This window comes from Thermobia domestica, chromosome 1 (genome assembly GCF_964235325.1).
Source record: "Thermobia domestica chromosome 1, izTheDome1.hap1.1, whole genome shotgun sequence".
Classification (NCBI taxonomy): Eukaryota; Metazoa; Arthropoda; class Insecta; order Zygentoma; family Lepismatidae; genus Thermobia; species Thermobia domestica.
The window spans coordinates 294,714,214-294,736,657 of NC_137454.1; the positions used below are offsets into that span (position 1 = coordinate 294,714,214).

General features: G+C 33.3%; 1 protein-coding gene across 1 annotated transcript in view; it reads left to right on the forward strand.

The window, feature by feature from the left end:
• LOC145661488 (organic cation transporter protein) overlaps positions 1-22,444 on the forward strand; it is a 168,632-nt gene that overhangs the window by 112,605 nt on the left and 33,583 nt on the right. The window contains exon 5 of the mRNA XM_081726807.1: positions 1,165-1,322. Within this exon, the coding sequence (XP_081582933.1) occupies positions 1,165-1,322 (158 nt within the window). The remainder of the gene's footprint in view (positions 1-1,164; positions 1,323-22,444) is intronic.

Below are 22,444 nucleotides of genomic sequence, written 5' to 3' on the forward strand. Positions count from 1 at the left end.
CTGAAAGAAGAATGTGCATCAGTCTTGCGTTGAAGTAAAACCTGGTGTTGACAATTTCAGACAGCTATTTCAATTTCAATAGTTAAAACTTCTCTTACACACCCATTTTCCCTGCACTCATATATCTTTCATGAGTGGTTTCCCAAAAGATGCATTTTTTTCTTTTAAAAAAGCTATATTAACTTTTCACATTTCTTAATATAGTTATATCCGTATTTCTTGGAAGACTTTAGAAAAAATGTCCTACTGAGGAAGTGAGTTCTTTTCGACGATTTTTTTGAAAATGATTTGTGGTTAAAGTAATAAAAGAAATGGGAACTACAAAGGTAGACTGAGGCTCTGTTATCATCTCTCTTCAGCAGCGATGCTTTGTAAGGTGTGAGTGGACCTATAGTTTAACATAAAATTCTAATCGAATGAACTCTCATATCAAAGGAAAGCGCTAACCATTCAACCTTGAGGAAAGTCATCTAAAAGGTTTTATCACTCTCTACACATATATGAAAATCTTAGAAACCTTGAACTTTGTGAAATTGTAAACTTACAGAAACGTTGATATCATAACGTTATATATACATATATATACATATATACATATATATATATATATATATATATATATATATATATATATATATATATATATATATATATATATATATATATATATATATATATATATTAAATATAACATTTTATTTTGATTTTAAAAGAAATAATAAAATAAAGAGATTGCTTAACTGATTTTATCGCTAAGTGGGTCTGTTTGATATATTTTTTTTTGTTTGTTTGTTTGTACAACCACTATTGAATCATATCCAGAAATATTCAGTTCTTATGCAACAACAAGCTTTCTATTGGCATAATGTCAATTTTGAAATTACCATTGTATATTTTAAATGTTATCTTTTATAACTTGATAAATGCAGTTTGATTATAGCCAGAGTAGTCTAGTAATATCTGGTTTGCGCTAATCGATTATTAAATCAATGTAACCTTTGATATATATGTTTGCATTTTCTTTCAATAAACCTTACTATGCTTTCACTAGTAAACACAAGTTAATATTTTGTTAACAATGCTTTATAAGCTAAGCTTCTAATATACTTATTGTGAACTCATGACTAATATGAAATGCTTAAATAAAGCTATATTTTGTTTCAGGTTTGGGAGGAAAAAGATTTTCTACATTTCTGCCATCTTGCAATTGATATTAGGAGTCGCTGTTGCTTTTTGTACAGAGTACTATTCATTCCTCACTCTGCGCTTTTTCTATGGAGTGTTTGGGTCTGCAGGATCCTATATCACTGGATTTGTTCTCTGTAAGGATTTAAAGCACTTACAATTAGTGTGTTCCTATCTTTAAACTATTTTTCGAGCTCAAAATGATACCCTCAATGAAATCTATTAACATTCAGGAAAATTTCTCATACTGTTCTTATGAAATTAACTACGTTTCAGCTGTAAATTATTGCTAACATACAATTATAAGTATGTTGCTAACCTTAAGTTTCTGTAAGTGTTGTAAATTTTCTCTAATACTAAATAATGTGCATGATCTGTGATGCTTTTGTTTAATATAACTACACTCAAGAAACACACACACACACACATACACACACACATATAAGTACTGCACATATATAAGTACTGCATTATATTAAAATCTAATACCTTGGCGTGAAAATCATGGTGCACTAAAGAAGCGAGAGTATGTGAATGCCATGTATCATAAAAATCAGTTAACTTTCTAGGAAAGGCAGTGTTAAATATTTTCTCTAACACAAAGTGAAATCAGTTATTGGTTTTGGCTAATATCAACACAAGCAACGTCGGCAACTCTACAAAGCAGAAATAACTTCTTCAAAATATATGGTCGAAGGCTAACGAGACTAAACTCGACAAGAAAACGTAGTATTTGATACATGCGACTCGAAAGTACTCTAACAGGATTGTGTAACATACAAATCCTAACGATGCACAAACGTGTTCTAAGAAGATCAACAATAAGTTGGGTTAACTTTCCTTATGATGCTTCGTTCCACCTCACATTTTCTTAACGTTATAATCTTTTCTTCGCAGAAATAGATTTGTTGCTATGTGCCGACTTCTTGGAAGTGTACTAGCCAATGCTATTTCAGAATTCCATGTGCAAATGCCAATGGAATCTCCAATGTTACTTTAATGAATATTATATTTTTTAAAAAAATAAGTAAAATAATGTTCCAACTTATAAGCTAATGAAGTCCTTGAAAAACAGAGGAAATTAAAACCATTTTCTCATACTAATACTAATAACAAATATATTGAGACTATTATTAATTCTAGAACTAAGAAAATTATTATTATTTTTTTAAAGCCTAACTATTCTCAAGTTACTTTAAATTTGAACTAAATAGGGGTTTATATGTATGAAATGCCAATCTTATTTAAAAGTTTGTGGTAAAAATGTTTAAAACTGCAATAAATTTATACTGTATTACTGACATGTTAAATTAAAAAAAAATACACAAGCCGCACAATTTTGGATATTATGTATAGTGATGTTAGATGGAAAATTTTCCATTATATTTAACTGCACATAGAGCTACAAAATTGAATTTCTGTAGAGCAAAGTTAGTCAGCAACAAATTATAATAATTTTCCAATTAGCTTTCGGGAACCGGAAAATTTTCTAATATTTCATGCTGGGAAGTAAATTTTACACAGTGCTTCTCCCTCTCTCTTCCTCTGCGAGCTCCTCCTTTGCTAAGCGGTTAGCATACGTTCCTTTGGCATGGAAGATCTGATTCGATTTCCAGCGGGAGCTCATATAGTTCGGATTCCACGTTAATCAGTTGGTCCCGTCTTATATAGTCTCGCTGCTGAAACAGACGTTATATTCAAAATCAACTCAATTCAACTAAAATCATCTCTCTCTCTCTCTCTCTCTCTCTCTCTCTCTGTGTGTGTATGTGTGTGTGTGCAAAGGAACCCGGAGGTTCAATGCCGCGTTCACAAAAGCTCTCCACTGACTTCTATCCTTAGCTAACTGCATCCAGTTTCTACTTTGTATTCCAATCTCTGCGAGATCCATCTTAATATTGTCCTCCAATTTGCGCCTAGGTCTTCCTAATGGTCGTTTTCCGATTGGTCTTCCAGTCAAGACTTTGAAAGCGTTTCTACTTTCTTCCATTTTAGCTACATGACCCGCCCACCTAAGCCTCCTAGACTTGACAATGCTGGATAAACCATATAAATTATGTAGTTCCTCGTTATGAAGTTTCCACCATTCCCCATTCCCGTTCCTCTTGGGTCCGAATATTCGTCTCAGGATCTTGTTCTCAAATACTTTCAGTTTATGTTCTTCCCTCAGAGTAAGTGACCATGTTTCGCAGCCATACAGAACAACAGGCATGATTATCGTTTTGTATATTTTAAGCTTCAAATTCCTCGACAGAATTCGCGACGACAAGAGATTTTAAACCGAATAGTAATACGAATTCCCTGCTTTTAGTCGACATTTAATTTCTCCGTGAATATGATTTTCCTCTGTTAATATTGATCCTAGATATTTGAAACTATCCACTTTATCAAAAGTATTATATAATATTTTAACGCTTTTATAATTTGCTGTATTACAATCCCGACGCACTTCCATGTATTTAGTTTTCTCTGCATTTACTTCTAAACTCATATCCCTGCAAGCGTTTAATAAGACATCTGCATTTCTTTCTATTGTTCTCCTATCATCCCCTATTAAATTTACATCAGCATATGCCATAACCTGGCCAATACTAGGTCCTGGTTGCTATCTTTGATTTTCCTTATAGCGTATTCCAGAACAAAGTTACATAATAATGGCGACAACGCATCTCCTTGTTTCAGACCATTTTCGACGTGAAAGCTCGTAGACAAAAGTTTTCCTACCCGGACTTTACTTTGGGATTCGTTTAAACATATCTTAATTAATGTAATTAGCTAACAAATATCCCATTCTAATATTTAAAATTACAGTTTATTAAAAGTCATGAATATTTTTCGATTCATAAAAACATACTCCACTTATTCCTACATCCTTGCTTAGCCGTAAAATTTATTGGTAATAAATATTGTCTTAAAAGTTTCATGAAGTAAAAATCTAATGATTCTTCATTTCAAGAATGTTTCAAAAGCTTCAATGCGTTCTTCCCTCAGAATCCACCTTTGATCTTACAATATTAGATTTCGTTAATTTAATACGCATAAGACGGTTTTCTCATAGCTTTACTACTTTTATAGATTTATATACTGCAACATTTATAAATAAGTAGATATAATATAAAGTGCCTACTGTAAATTTTTGACTACCCAAAATTCGAGTTTAAGTAAATCACGAAAGCAAATACTGGACCATTTTCTGGAAATAAATATTTATTTATTAATATATTCATTCAGAAGAGAAAGTGAAATATAACTAATAATGAAGCTGATTTGTGTAGTTGTTATTCCAATAAAATATTAAAAGAAACATAAAAGGCTGCACTATTAGCGCTGCGTTCTAAAAGCAACAAGTAATTTCATTTTAATTTACAAAATAAAAAACATAATTCTTATATATATACTTGTCCTATCGAATCGTCATTATTTCTAATACATTTTTATACATAATAATGGTACTTTTACAATACAAATATCTGCCCTAAGATGTTGATTATACAAAATTCCAATATTGAAATTATGATTTAGGAGTGTTAAACACAATAAATTCATTTTTTCTTAGAAAAATAATCTTCATAAGGAAATATATGTAGTTATTTCATTACATAGGCAGTCCTACGTGTGAAGAAATAGTGGAATTTTCTGTTTCTGAAATTGATAAATTAACAAAGGTTTCTTTTCAATTTCTTATTACATTTTAAATATTGGAATGGGATATTTGTTCTCTACGAACTCGATGTATGTTCCCTGCACTTTACACACACACACACACACACACACATAGAGAGAGAGAGAGAGAGAGAGAGAGAGAGAGAGAGAGAGAAATACTGTATATTTTTACTTCCCAACTTGAAATATTAGAAAATTTTCTGGTTTCCGAAAGCTAATTGGAAAAATGATAGTTTGTTGCTGTCTAACTTTTCCTCTACAGAAATTGAATTTTATAGCTGAATGTGCAGTTAAATATAGTGGAAAATTTTCCACCAAACATCACTATACATAATATCCAAAATTGTCCGGATTATGAAAAGTTTTTTCACTTGTTTCTACATCGTGATTAAAATTTTCCGATTCATCAAAATTCCTTTCACTTGTTTCTACAGAGCAATAAAACTTTCCGATTCACAAAAAGTTGTTTTACTTTTTGCTTTAAAATGATGAAAATTTTCCGACTCATAAAAAGTTCAACTTTTTCATACAAGACAGAAAATACTTCGAATCATGAAAAATTGTTTCACTTGTTCCTACCTAGTACTGAAAATTGTCTGAGCCATGAAAATTTTCAGATTCTTTAAACGATCTTTCACTTTTTAACATTTCTATACATGATTTCAATCAATTTTATGAATACTGAGGAACTGTTACTTCATTACTGATATTTGTTAAGAACGGAAAATTTTCCGGAAAAATATAGAAGAAAATTTTCCACCTCACATCACGGCTAAACGATGTAGGAATAAGTGGAGTATGTTTTTATGAATCTGAAAATTTTCCGTTTCAAAATTATCCGGAAAATTTTCATCACTGCTTGTAAGTCATATGTGTATCAAGTTCGGGAAATTACTTAAGGAATTCCATAGTTATTCTGAAGCATACACATATACATTACATATATATACTGGGGCACGTGTCCATTTATTTTTAATAATTCATATATCGAGTTGCATGTTCCTTAGCTTGAGAGATTAGTGAGATACCAATTTCTTTGCATAAATTATGACCCTGGTCCCTCCCCCTTAGAATACGTATTCTAATCAAAGTAACATGATAAAAATCCACTACGAAGTAAGTGATAACTATACAAGAAATCGTTTCAATCGGTTCAGCTATTTTCCAGTGTTTCGATCACAAACAAGATCACTTTCATTGCTGTATAATGATAGATTAGGGCCCATCTCCGTACGGTATAATTAAACATTACCCTTAGTTAAAATATATAGATATGTACGAATATAACAATGGCAGTTTTGTATTCTCACTCGACTTCTGTCGCTGTGCTAAATATATTCTTTGTATGACGTAGTGCCGGATTTAGGATTGGTAGGGCCTTAAGCTATTGAAGATAATGACACCCTTTATACATCCAGCTTTCTTTGTGAATGACGAATTGTCGCTGTTTATTTTGTGTGTGTTGAATATGTACTCTATATTGGCATACGACCTATTCACGAGTACCCTATACACAGAAATGATCAAACTATTAATATTTTACGGAGCAAACTAGCAGAAAATGTCCCATTATTTACACTATACTAGCCTACACAACAGAAAATATTATTGTTGAATGTAAATTTTCTTTTATTTGTTTTTTTTTATCTTAATTTTAGAAAGTATTTAATCCAGTTCTTTCCTTTAAAATTTTTGAGTCCCCAAGAAAGAGAGGGCCGTAATATAGCTTATTTAGCTTATACATAAAACCGGCATTGGTATGACGTCTGGGAATGAGCTAAATTAGGCTGCAAGATTTGACCTCTTGGTTGAAGCATTGTGAGTTAAAGAAAAGCATATAAAAAAGAAAATTACGACAAAACAAGGATAAACATAGAAGAGAAAGTTGGTTAAGATATATATATATATAAGAAGACTATTCAATCTGAGGAAATATACAAATATGTAACCAAAAGAGGGAGTAGATGATTAGGACCTAGTCTGCGCTTGACGGAGACACCTGTGAAAGAGAAGAAAAGAAAGAATAATTTAAAGAAAACTAAAGAGATGCTTGAGAAAAGACTCCGTTTGGATGAATTAACTATCCAACAGGAACTTAAAACTAACAGACGCTGAGGCTCGCCAAAACAATCAATATACTGCAGCAAGCCGTGACAGGAACGATTTGGCCGACCGAATCTAATACCATTTCTTGGTCAACACGCGGATAACCGAGACGACTAATATAACTATCACCCATATAGCAAACGGTTGCATGATGATGTAGCCTCATAGCTCTAGTCATTAGTTATTAGCTTCATTGCGACATTCGAAGATACCAGTTGAGAAGATTCCAAGAAATGCTGCAGAAGTCAATACATAAAAAAAAAAAAAACTAAATATAGGTATAAATAGAATTTTATTCTTGTTTAACGAAATATTCAGTATAACGATGCCAAACATTTTTCGTAACAGAACAGCAACAGTAACATATTAGCTGAATATTATTTAAAGAGATGAGAAATTGAAAGAAATGAAGAAAGCAGAGACATTAAGCTGTTTGAGAAACAACGTTTAAGATGTCAGTTTCACTTCATACTTGTATTATGTGAATATATTTATATTATCTTATTTTCAACGAGCTTACAAAGTTCGTCACTGAATTCTCTATGTCTGTGAGTCTGTCTGTCCGTCTGTCTGTTATTTGCGATTTTTTTCAATTTTGAACCGTGCATTTGATAGAGCTTCAAAAACTATTAGAGAAAGTGATTAAATTTTTCGCGTTACTTTTACCGTTCCCGAGATATTGGCCAAAAAACGGACGACTTCAAGAGATTTAAGGCGCTATATCTCGGGAACCGTAAGTCATAGAGAGATCATATTGGTGTTGTTCATTATCTAAGAGGATGGTGAACATTTTGGTACCAAACAGTAACCGATGGCCACTGGCCAATTGACCACCAATTAATATCGGTACCAAAATGCGTAATATTCTCTTAGGTATTGACTAGCACCAATATCATTTCTTTATGACTTACCGTTCCTTTGATATTGGCCAAAAATGGCCAATTTCTAGCTATTTAAGCAGCCATAGCTCAGGAACCATAAGTTGTAGAGAGATAATATTGATGTTGATCAATACATAAGAAGATGGTGAACTTTTGGTACCAAATAGTAACCGGTGACCACTGCCCAACTGACCACTGGTTTGGCCAGTGAAACATTCTATTTGGGATTGATTAACACCAATATCGTCTCTCTATGACTTACCGTTCCCGTGATATTGGTCAAAAAATTGTCAATTTCTAGATATTTAACGAGCCATAGCTCGGGCACCATAAGTTGCAGAGAGATCATATTGGTGTTGATCAATACCTAAGAGGATGGGGAACATTTTAATACCAAATAGTAACCAGTGCCCACTGATTAACTGTCTACTGGTAAACTGGCCACCGTTCTCCAGATATTGGCCAAAAAAGTTCAAATTTCTAGATATTTAAGGAGCCATATCTGGGGAACTGTAAGTCATAGAGAGATAATATTTTACTAATTTTTGCGAGAGAGAGAAGGAGCGGATAAAAAATTACTTTTACATCTAGGAACAATGACAGTTTTCCTTCCCACTCCATCTTTCCATTCTTTTTAAGTTCGTTCTGGCTATGAACATGGAGCATTCTCAATTGGTTGATATAATGATTCTGTTTAAATGTCTAATTTTCCATATAATGTTACTTTAAAGAAATTGGCAGAAATGCTATTCTTACATAGACATTTGAGATTAAGCATGCCTGTATCAAAATAGCACAATCTTACATAGGTAATACAGTAAAGCTTATAAATAAATCTCATGAATAAAATGTTAAAGATTAACATTTGAAGGTGGTGAACCTATAGCGAAAACAATAACATAACAGATGGAAAATATTCTAACAAAATACATTACATTCAATTTTTTTTTGTTAAATAGAAATGGCGTTTAGGAGTAGTAGTAATAGGTGGCAGTATCAGTTACTTTGAATTAAAATGTTCGTATCAACTTTATCTAATTCCGAATATTTTTAAGACTGCTAATTAGAGATTGAGGATAAACGTCTATTATGAAAGAAGCTCAACATTAATCCTGATTGTGAAATTTTGAAACGAATTTTCACATTTATTCAACGCTGCAAAAAATAAAATAATTTGTTAACTTAAATTTTAGTAAATAATGCCACAGTCTAAGGTAAGCTTTGTTGTTGAGAGTAGTACGTAATCAAATTAAGGCACATTGTTCACACATATTGTACACATTGTAATTTACAGATACGTTGCTCAACTCTGAGAATCTTCTAGAAAACAGATTTTAAATTATGGCTTTACGTACTAAATATTTATGTTGTAATATTACATTGTTTTTTTTGTTTTATTTTGTTTATTTATGTGATATTGTTACATATTACAATTTTTTTCTATATATCGCTAAATTCCATTTTTCTTATTACATATTTCATTTCAAAATTATGCGACATTCAAATAAAATAACAACAGGTATAAATGAGGAATGGAACAATAATTGCTAACAGAATAACAGAAAAATATAATAATTTGAATAAAATTGTAACAATTGCATTAAATAAATTTATGAAACAATTGTGAAAAAATAATTAAGTCAGCAGGAAATATATTTCGATAGTCGAACCAAAGGAAGGGGTTGAAAACCACCTATCAACGGCATCATATCTAGTGTTATTTTTACAACAATTAAAATACGTTGTAAACTTCAGCACAAATATTAAACGATTTACAATTCGTCAACAATTTGAAGAAGGGCCGTATCTTAAAATTTCACTTTTTCAGACATAAAGAAATAAATATAATTCCACACAGAATGAAAAAGTTAAATATGCAATAATTGATCAATAATTGCATATAATTAATATTTGGAATAGGTGACAAGTTATTATATATTCAACTGCTTTCTTGTCCACGTAATTATTATTTCTTTCTGAAAAAAATGGGATTTTGAGATACGACCCTTCGTCAAATTGTTGACGAATTGTTTGAATTGCCTGCGAGAAGTTCACTTATCACTCTAAAAGTACGTTTCCAACATCACTATACACGCGTACTTATGATGAAATATGACTGATCATTACTTAACCTAGTATGTTTTATTAACTAAATCATGTGACTCATTTATCTAAAATTTCTAAAAACTGAACAGCTGCTACTTTTGCAGAAGTACCTCTTGACTACAAAGATTAGATTTCCTTTCATAGTAGCGATATTGACACACTTATAACCGTACTTTAGCAATTTTTGTTATTTCTCGCTTATTTGTATGAACGAAAGTGCTAAAGAACGTTTGGATCGGAAGTGGAAATCGAGAAACGTGGACGGGCAATATGTTAAAAATCTAGATTTTATTCAGAGTAATTGATACTACTACCTCTTGTACTGAAATACTAAGTAAAGCATGAAATTGTGCAACAGCCATGTAAAGTAGGAGGAAAAATAAAACTTTACGTACTCTGTATACTTTGATTTGATTTGTAATAAATTTCTCCATTATTTTTCAGAATATTGCAGAGCAAGGACCTGGAAATGTAAACCGAGTTTATCTCAATAGGAATATCCGTATTTCCCAGAAGGGGGTACGTAGACAGGAAATTGTGACTTCTCGATATGTTATGAATATATTTCTATATTCATATCAGACCGAGATTTAATAACCGAGCTGTATTTAGATTGCTTCTGCCATGTGTCAAACTTACAAAAAATACAAGAATGTTTGACAAGTTTTCTAGGCATGGATAAAGTATTGCATTTTTCTTTGCTAATTTTGGGACTATTCTGCTTCACAAGATTTTTGTATTAGATAGTCACTATACTAACTATGAAATCGCTGTCTTTTACTTTCTTTTGTTACTTACATGTTTACATTTCTTTGATATACTCCATGCTCTGTCAATTTCTGAAAAGTAAGGAAATTTAAAACTATAAGGACTAGATTCATTTCATAATCCGATATTTAGTTTCTGGTCTTCTTTTACTAGGGTGGGATTAGAACAAAAAATCTCTTTAACAGTGTGGAATACCTGGGTTATCTTTGTCTATAAGCCTGTTGAATTATATTGTAACGTACTGTCTGAATCTACGTCATGGGCTGCTGGCCATAGTAGACCAAAAAAGATTTCATTTGAGACGAAAAGTTTATTATTAAATTAAATGCAAAGTATATACCTTCACAAAAATGTATACCTTCTACATGACAATAATTAACGACTGAAAGCTTAAATAGTTTATCCAAGGTTTGTATTTATTTTCTAGGAATAATTAATGAAAGCTGATGTATATACTTCGTAAACTTTATAACAAGTTATTCTGATAACAAAATATACAGTGCTGGAAATTGGTATAAAGGCAGAACGACATTTGATAATACAAGGAGGCAAGAATGCCGAGGATGGATAAAGATGATATATTTACAAAGTAACATTGTAGACTGTACAAAATCAAAAGCATATCGTTTGCTAATATGTCACTGGCACGCATAGTTTACACAAAAAGCGAAATTAGACGATCGTCGGGTGGAAATTGGTATAAAGGCACCCACGATTACTTGTTGTTTGGCGCCCTCTACACGTTCATCATTACTCCTGATGCCACTTTGAGAATCGGCTGACATAGTGCTATAAGAGAAGTGCGGGTGCGAGCGTCTTTGAGCTGTTGTGTGGGCCATGGCTCGTGGAAAATTGTTGTCGAGTGAGGAACAAGCACGTGTCTGTGCGTACAAGGACATGGGCCTGTCAAATCGACAAATTGCAAAACAGCTAAATCGTTCAAGTTGTGTAATTGATAATTACGTTCGATTGGGCTCACAATAGGGAAAGAACGGGAAGTATGGTAGAACAAGAAAACTTTCGGAGGCTGCGAAGCGATTAATTGTGCGCAAGGCAAGGACCGGAAATATGTCATCTTCCCAAATTGTTGCTGCTTGCAACTTACCTGTCACATCCAGAAGAGTGCGTCAAATTTTTAAATCAAGATCCAATCTTATATTCAAGAAACGGAAGTGTAAACCCCCCCTTAGTGCGTCGCACAAGCAGGCGCGACTCCAGTTTGCGGAAACACATATGTCGTGGAGATCCGAATAAAATCACGTTGTGTTTAGCGATGAGAAGAAATTCAATTTAGATAGTCCGGATGGTTTTCAATACTATTGGCATGACCTTAGGAAAGAGGAGCAAGTGCAAATGAGCAGAAATTTTGGTGGAGAAAGTGTTATGATTTGGGCAACGTTTTGTGTTAAAGGTACATCCAACAGTGCATGGCTCAACACCAAAATGAATTCATCTACGTACATAGAGATGTTAGAAATAGAATTGGTGCGGATGTATGAGGAGTTAGACGATCAGAACCTGATTTTCCAGCAGGACAACGCTGCTATCCACAGGGCAGGAGCAACTCGACTGTGGTTTGAAGGTAAGGGCATCAAGGTTATGGACTGGCCAGCGAGAAGCCCGGATCTTAACCCGATAGAAAACCTCTGGGGAAACCTTGCGTGCAATGTTTATCGCAATGGTCGGCAATTTGGGACGGTTGCTGAGTTGAAAAACGCGATACAAGAAGAGTGAGCAGCTATTCCACTGCAACAACTAAACTATCTCATAAACACAATGTCGAAGCGTATATTCCAACTCATTCATTAGAAAGGAGGGTCAATCAAATACTGAACATCTATTTTCCTTTCTGTACCCTACACTGCATTTTCATTTTTTGCCAAAGACAATGAGTGCCTTTATACTAATTTCCACGCGAAAATGGTCTAATTTATATTTTTGTATAAACTACACGTGCTAGTGACGTATTAGCAAACGATATGCCTTTGATTTTGTGCAGTCTACAATGTTACTTTGTAAATATATCATCTTTATCCATCCTCGGCATTCTTGCCTTCTTCTATTTTCAAATATCCCTCTGCCTTTATACCAATTTCCAGCACTGTATAACAATGGTACGTAGAGAATACATATTTTAATCAGTTATTAAGTACTCCCGATAAATTAACAGTAAGTATAATTGCAAAATCATGAATTTACATTCAATTTCTACACATTTACATTCATTTCTACACACAATGCCTACACATTTCGACAGACCCACATTTCGACAGACAATTTCCGGGAATTCTCCACTTCCTTTGGGGAATCCGTTGCACACGATTTCAGCATAGGAATTTTTGGATAGAGCAGATTCGGCTTCTTTGACGTGACCTTACCGCGTTAGCTTTGTCATTCAGGATAGTGGAGCTATGGAGTTCTAAAATTAATTTCCCACGCTTTCGGCGTCCTGTATCTTCCAAACTATTGATCAGCTCGCATATGTTCCAAAGACTTTTTTCTCGTACAGGTGTCCGGAATCACCTGCTGAAATTTGTCGACATAGTTACCGTTCACCCTATATATATATATATATATATATATGACACTACTTACCTCTAAGTTTCAGCAAAACTGGTATTTCGTTACCAATTCTCTGGTAGAATTTCAGTAATATGAAATATTTGAACAAGAACCAATTTTACAAAACTGCCACTAGTTTTACTTTATCAGCTATACTTTAATTTTATACCAGATATTATATTCATAAATGTACACGCTTTTCAATATTATAAGTGGTTATCAACTTACTTTGACTTGTAAAGCAACTTAATGAGAAGGTTAAATATCTAGGGAATAGGTATTGTCCATTTTTAACTATGCGCTCCGAATGACAAATTCATCACCATGCGAATAGCAGGTATTCGTAACAAAGATATTTTAGAAAAAATCCGCAACTGATGCTCCACTTAAATCAACATTTCCGGATTGCATAACTCATAGGTTACAAAACTTATCCATATTTATATCTATATCTATCTATCTATCTATCTATCTATCTATCTATCTATAGCTGCTTGAAAGTGGCTTATTTGCGGACTCGTAATTTATAGGTCTACAAATAGGACTACGGCATAATAAATTATAGTAGGTACAGTGAATTGCCTAGAATTAACCAAAAAAGTAAAAGCCGACTAGTGTTTCATTGCAAAATTTTGCTATCAACTGAAAAAAAACATGTCCCAAAGTGGTCTATTTGCCGACTATGAAAATCACAAAGAAAAGTGTTTTATTTTTAGAATATTGATGTTTGATAGGCATTAGAGAGCTAAAAGGAACAATTTAATCTTTATCAACTATATTATCAACCTTCAAATAAAAAAGTTTGTAAAAGTTTGTATTTTTGGGACAAAAAAGTCAATGTGTTAGTCAAGAATGATGTTCGGTGATCAGAGGGAAAAGTGAAAAAAATTGAATTTTTAAAATTTCTGATATTAACTATTGTGAGTATCTGTAATTGTTTAATGTGTTATTATTAGCCATTAAAATAGGTTTTCCATCTTAATTGAGCGTTTAACATGCAAATATTTATTATAAACCGAAAAAAGTGGTCTATATGCGGAAAAAAGGACCAGATTTCGCGAAAAACCGGAAAATCTAATTTTCTGTAAACGTTTAAGGAAAATAAGGTTTGAAACATATTTCCCTTTAGGGTGAGATTGTACATGACAATTTTTACTTCAATATTTTCATTAAAATGCTTAATAATACACATACAATAATTAAAGCTGCTAGTGGTCTATTTGCAGAATTCAGTGTCACTATCTCCTATCTGAAAACTTCAATGTCATTTGACCGGTGTTTTAAATCAAATACTTAAAACCGAGTGTAAGTTAATGGTGACATTCAACTATGAACATGAATTCCTAATTGACATTAGAAAATGCACCATGCGGTGCCTTTCAATCGTGACATGATTAATTTTCTTGCCAAATTAATGTTTTATTACGTGCTACTTAGTTTGCAACATTGTGTTTTTGTGGTCTAAATGCGGAGTAAGGCTGCCAACCTTGCACAGTAGATAAACTACAATATAACGATACACAATAGATAAAATTTTCTGATGTCGAAAATAAATTTTACTTGCCATACAGTGTTTTTTCCACGAAATTAAAACTAGATTTCAATCGTTTAAATATTGAAAAATACAATTATATTGCCAAAAAAGCAAAAATTATTTACGAACATTAGGGAGGAGATGCAGAAAATTACACAGACAGAGTTTTCTTATCTTACAAGTTAGTCATACTTGATATTTGTGAGACTACTTTCACATACATCTATAAAGTTGCCTTGCCCCCTCCTGCCCCTGGACTTTCAAATTTCGACTTGAAACTAAAATCAAACGTTTGTTTTTTGTGTGTTGTTGACTCTTTGGAAGAAAAAATCGTTTGTTTCGATAAACATTAAGAGATATATATACAAAACAAAGTTGGGGCAAATTCACACTAACTCCTTCACTTTCAAATTTTGATTCAAAACCAAAATCAATCTTTTGTTTTTGATTGTTTTGAAGAAAAAATAGTTTGTTTCGAGAAACTTCAGGAGATATTTGCAAAATAAAGTTTGGGGCTTCTTTACATTCTCCTTCAGTTTCAAAATCCGACTCGAAACCAAAATCAATCGTTTTCTTTTCATTTTTTATTGATTGTTTTGAATAAAGAAAAAATAAGTTATTTCGAAAAACTTTAAGAGATATTTAAAAATAAAGCTAGGACTAACTTCACACTGACCCCACTTTCAAATTTTGATTCGAAACCGAAGCCAATCGTTTGTTTCCCAGTTGTTACTGATTCTATTTAAAGAAATAGTTTCTTTCGAAAATTATTAAGTATTGCTCTACATATCACAAAAACAATATGAGTACGCTTCCAACGTTGATCGTCATAAAATGAAAACGGTATTATATAGCAAGACGCGGTCACCTGTAATCAATTAAGCATCCGAAGAATATGTTGGTTCTCCACTCTAATATCTCTACTAAAACTAGAAGTGATATAAATTTTAACCACTTATGATTTCAATAATAATTGAAAAAATATCATGACATTAAAACTAAACACCATCACGTGGTGTATATGTGATACTTGTTTAATGTATAAAGGAAGAATGTAGCACTATTTTTATTCAGTTTTTGTTCCATCAAATAGTATTACTTTCTTTCTTTTCAATTTGTAATAAATAAAGCAATTTTAAAGCGTTATTATCTAATCTGTATTCGTTGTGTTTCACTTCTTACTATCAAAGTATAAAAGAAAGTAATGAAATACCGTACTGGTTTCTTATGGAATCTGTATCGTATCGGGTATTATTATTTGGCCTTTTCCTTTTTAAAATTTATCATAAAATATGTTCTACTTTCAATTGATATTAATTACTCTGTCATATATATAAACACTTGAAATTATATGAACTTCGAAGTTTGGACTCCCCTTGATGAATTTCTGCGTACGCTACTGATTGTGTTTCTCTTCACATTTTTTACTACTTTCTGCTTTGAATACAATTTGGAAGTGCAAGGCAACCGTGAAGATGATCACCAACTTTATTATCAAAATATTTTAATGCTTTTCGATTTTTCTTCAAAACAATTAATAACACGCAAAAAACAAATGATTGACTTTCTTAAAACTGTAATTTGAAATTTAAACGACTAGTATGAAGTTGAACAACCCAACTTTATTTCGTAAATGGCTCTTAATATTTTTCGAAATAAACTATTTTCTTTTAAACTAATCAATAAGAAACGAAAAACAAACTTGACTTGAGCTTTGAATCAAAATTTAAAAGTAGAATAAGCGGTGTGAAGTGGCCCATCAAATGTATTCTGTATGTATTCTTCAAAACAATCAACAACGATCGAGAAACAATCCACTTTCATCCAAACCACATCGTAAATATATTCTTATGTTTATCGAAACAAACTACCTTTCTTCAAAATAATCAACAACAAACCCATATCAAACGACTGATTTTAGTTTTCAATCGAAATTTGTACGTAGAGGGCCCAGGGCAAACCTGCCCATATTCAAAATTTGTTTTGTAAATATATCTTTATGATTTTCGAAATAAATATTTTTTTCTTCAAAACAATCAAATACAAATGATTGGCTTTGGGTTTGGATCAAAATTTAAAAGTAGGGAAATTACAGTGAAATAGTAAATATCTCTTCATAATTTTTGAAGGTAACTAGTTTTTCTTCAAAAGAATCAATAACAAACGAAAAACAAACGATTGGCTTGGATTTTGAATCAAAATTGAAATGTGAGAGTCGAAAGTAAAGTTAGCTACACTCCAATCCGAAAGTTTACAGTAAGGTTTGTAAATATCTCAGTACGTTTATCGAAAAAAAAAGAAAAAGAAAGAAAAGAAAAGAAAACAAAAAAAAATAACAAACGAGAAACAAACGATTGAGATCTGTTTTAAAACAAAATTTGAAAGTGGGGGGACAGTGTGAAGTTGCCCCCAACTTTATTTTATAAATATCTCTTGAAGGTTTTTGAAACAAAATATTTTTCTTCAAAAGAATCGATAACTAACAAAAAACATGTTATTGATTTTGGTTTTGAATCGAAATTTGATAGAGGGCCACTTCACACTACCCGCACTAACTTAATTTTGTATATATCTTTATGTTTTCGAAACAAACGATTTATTATTCAAAATAATCAATAACAAACGAAAAGCAAAGGTTTGCAGCCCCGTATTTATTAATTGTGCGCCCCTGTGTTCTACATAATTTGCCGCCCCCTCCCACATAACCTTATGATTGATGATTATGATATTGAGTTTAACGTCCCGTTCAGCAACGAGGCTATATGAGACGTGGACCTACTGAGTATCGTGAAATCCGAACCATACGAGCTTCCGCCGGGAATCAAACCCGGGTGTCCCACGCCATAGGCGCGTACGCTAACCGCTTAGCCGCGAAGGAGCTCCAAACAAACTTATGTCTCAAACAAGGAAACAAGCTTTGATTTTGCAAACATACCAGCTCTTGTTAAGTAGCAGTTTAGGAAATACAAGTTACAAACGTTACAACGTAATTTTAAATAGCCTAATTCTCTCAATGATGACTACGATGTGGTATTCTGTCCAAAGGTAGGTGTTTGACTAGAAGGTTCCTGGGCAAGCTGAACTTATGGATAGTGCCTTCCATGGGATAATGATGACGTACCAAGGACGGGACCTACAGCTTAACTTGGGATCCGAACTTCTTGTGTCCCCACCGGAAATCTAACCCAGAACCCTTTGATTACAAGGCACTGAGCTTAACCGCTCATTCATTGGTGACACATTCTCTCAATACTGGCATGTAATTTATTCATTTATGTTTTAATTTACTGTCCGGAGAAAATACATTTTATTAATTTCTAGAGAGAGAGAGTAGTCTACTAGAGATCTAATGGGGACGTGATTTTGAAGCTAGGATTGGCTGACATCCATCACTGAGACACCAATAATTATTGGTGATAACTTATAAGCAAAATAACTGTTTGCATGATTCACCATCAGCAATGGTTTAATAGCATCCATATTAATGACACAATAAGCTGTTTGTCTGCCTGTCTGTATGTAGCGCTTTTCAACTCGAAAACCATAATAGATAGAAAAATGAAATTTTAATATGTTTTAAAGCTCTAAGAGAAATGATCCAAATGACTGTTCCAGGTTCTTAGGACACACTTGAGCTGAGATATGGGGGTGCAAAGTACCCATAAGAATAACATGGAGCATTTTAAAAATAATCGAAAATGACCAATATTAGAGTTGATTCATAGTTTTTGAGATCAATGAGATGAATAGTGGCAGTTTTAATCCAAGTAAACTTTAAGGTCTTACTTCACTCCCCAGGGAAGGAGCGAGATTTTAAAGGTAATAAAAAAACAACAGATATTAGTGTTGAATTCATAGCTCTCGAAGCCGCTGAGTTTAACGGTATCAGTTTTCACTATGTTCAAGTTCATCCTCACCCCTTGGGATGAGGATGGGAGAAAATGACTTCTTTAAAATAATCAGATAACCTAGCTTATTAGTAACTATTGTAGTGAGAGCGAATTAAACAGATTAAGATATTTTCTCGAGCTTGCGCGGGACTCGGCGAGTTGCTAGTTTTAAATTTTACTTTATTGTGAATCGTAAAAAAGTCCAAAGTTCTGCAGTTCACTAAATTCCACCTCCCTGTGCTCGAGTACAGAATAGCACTTACGTAAATACGGACCTAAATGTATGGCTTCGGTTCCGAATCAAAATTAGAAAGTGGCGGGTGGGCAATTCACAAACGTCTTTCATATATTTGCTATAGTTGTCATCAGCGCCTTGTCCGAGGCGGAAAGACTCATATGGTCCTAGTTAAAGGGGATAAATTATTACAATTACAATCCTGGATTTTTTTTATATATTCTATTAAAATTAAAGTTAATGATAATTTTAAGTTATTGTATTTTTAACCAAAGAGTGTACTGACTTCTTGCTGGTATCATAATGAAATGGTTTATGAAGTTTTTTTTATATGAATTTCACTTTAATAGGTGTAATGTTACTAAGTCTGCTATTTTTGGGCACTAATAACATTTTTGGCCACCATAAATATTTATTTTTGCAAAGTTTCTCGAAAAGTACACGTAAGGTTTTATTCTCCCGCATGTCAGTTTCTTAGGTTCAACTAGCTTTATCGATTGATATGCATATCTCATCTTTGAATAATTATTGTACAATAATCTATTGTCGAATTTAAAGAGATAATATAAGTAGTTGTTTTAGAAGTATATTAATACGAACATCTTATAGACCTTAAGTGTAGAAGTAGATTATTACATGAATAAATTACTGTAAAATTTCCTGTAGTTACATCCATCAGTTTCAGTGTATACAGGAACGAAAGGTAGTTCATAGAACAAAATATTCATGTTAGGAATAATATTAATAGCAAATTCTTTCCTGCAAAAACACAATCTAAGTACTTCATTTTATAAAACATTTAGTAGCTTATTTTACGACATTCTCCTTTTTGTTCAGTACATTACAGTAGTTATAAATGTATATATATTAATAACTGCATATATATTATATTAATATTATTAATAATTATTTGATTTTGAGAAAACACAATGTATTTTTTTTAGGGGATTCCAATGATATCCCAGTTCGCCACGAAAATTTGCCAAGAATTGAAAGGTGAATTTCTACCTCATTTAAATAAATATGTTCTAGGATAACTTTCGTTTAAAAAAATGTTGACGCAATATGGCGTATATTTTCTTTGAGCCCCTCTGGGAGGAGCTGAAATCAGGGAAGCAGAAAGAGTTTGATTACACCCCATCCGACGATTTTTAAAAAAAATCAAGATATCAGATAAATGTTAATCGATTTTGATAAAAGGTTTTTAGTTACTAATTTCTTTTAGGATTCTTCACAGTCTTTAGTGCTTGGAATCAGTCAGGAATAAATCGATGGCTTTACCTCTAGTAAAGGATAAATTCCCCCCTAAAGGGGTGAAAGGTGGATCAAAGCAACCCCATGTTGTAAACATTCAAAACAATTTTGCAGGCTAAGCTACACTATAACTTTCGTAATAATAATAAGAAATTTGACTCAATATGGTGCATATTTTTTGAGGCTTCACAATCATCTTTACTACGTGAATTTAAAATCAATCGAGAACTAGACATTGAAATTATCTCATTTCCCTGGTGTTCAAATAAATAAGTGTTCTACAATTACATACGTAACATTGTTCTATTTTGACATAATGAGGGAGTGAATTCCTCCTGATTGTAAATAAAATATTTCCATGGCAATTTCATAGGACTCCTATTTTTATAAAACTGTTCGAGATTATAGACTTACTCGTAGGGGTGTAGAGAGAGAATATGGGAGGAAAGAGAGAACCCACGAACACGATGTTTCCTTTAGTTAACGTCTCACGTTATGCATCTAAATTAAGGGAGACGGTGATGATGATAATGAACGAAATTGTGGAATAAAGACGAGAGAGTACAGGAGAACCCCTTGAAATTTCGATGCACACACGGTTGCCGTCACAAAAACAACTTCATGAAAACCGGGATCGAACCGGGGACCTTACGCACCATAGATAAGCGCTTTACCATTGAGCATCTATAGTTGAGTTCTTTACCTATTTAACGAAAAATGAATTAAAGCACTGTATTAGAAATCTGAGTTTATGTTTTCTATAAAAGTAATAAATTCTACATAACTTAAATATGTATATTGATAAATATGTTACATTAAAAAAATACAGCAAAATTTCTGAATACAGTATTCTTATAGTCACACGTTTAAAATGAACATCATGGTGTAAAATGCACTTGTATTATGCATATTTTTTTAGAGTGATTGTAGCGCGTTGCAGTGCACTTGAATTTTCTAATTATATAAGCATCACTGTTAATTTCTTATCTCAATTTAAAAAAATCAGCGTATCTTTAATTCATAGTATTAATAAGCAAAAAGTTTCACTAACATAAACTGTCGTCGTTTAGAAATCCTAATCCAAGAATATCAGTGTCTTATAACTTTGAGAGTATTAAAAGATGACTATATTAACAAAGCTGTATTGACGGGCTTCCACGACAACTTATTATAAAGGTAACCAAGAAAATTATGTCGCTTTTTGTGGAGATCTGTGTTCAATTGGCTCCCACACCGTGAGTTGAACGCGGATGGAGATAATGCCAAGGTCAGTTGTTGTTGTGGGTATATCCAACATACTACCTGGTTGTGGCAGTTCACTTACACCGTGAACTTGTTTAAGGACAAGTGCGTGTATGGTGTACGAGTTTAAACTCGGGTCAAAGGCCGCTGCAGCGGGTCGGAAGATATACAAGGCCTTTTGTGAGATTGTCGTGACTACGCGGACAGTGCAACGATGGTTTTACAAGTTTAAGGACGGTGAAGAAACACTGGAAGACGCACCACGTGCTAGAAGAATGTACAAAATTAAGATCGTCAGCCAGCAATTCAGGCGAATGGTTTCCAGACACACGAGGTACTTGAACTACAATTCAGTGTAAGTGGATAAACCATTCGGCAGCACCTCCATCAACTTGGGAAGCACTACGAGTTGGGGAGATGGGTTCCACATGAATTGACTCCGGGAAAGAAGGCAACACGAGCAGACACATGTGTTTGTTTGATTTCTCGTCTGAGGAAGGGTCCATTTCTGGACAGGGTGTTGACATGTGATGAGAAGTGGGTCCTGTAGGTAGCTCCACGGTACCATCATCATTGGTTAGCATCCCATGAACCGGTTCCAAAACAGCCGAAACCAGCACTGCACCGAAGAACGTCCTCCTGTGTGTTAGATGGACTGCTCGCGGCATCATGCATCGAGATCTGTTACAAGGAGTTGAACCGTGTTCAAGAAAAACTCAAAAGTCTGTAGCCAGCACTTCTGAATCGCAAAGGAACAACAGGACAACTCTCAGCCCCACGCGGCTAGGATAATCCGGAACACCATTCTACGCCTTGGATTGGAAACTCTATTGCATCCGCCACACTCCCCGGACATTGCACCTCAGATTATTACCTATTACATTCCTTGGACAATCACCTTAGAGGACGCCAGTTCATATTCCTAGTAGAGCTGCAAAATGCACTTTATACCTTCTTTCCTTCACTGCCCACCGCGATGGAATCCATGATCATCCGAAAGGTTGGCAAGCTCGTCGAT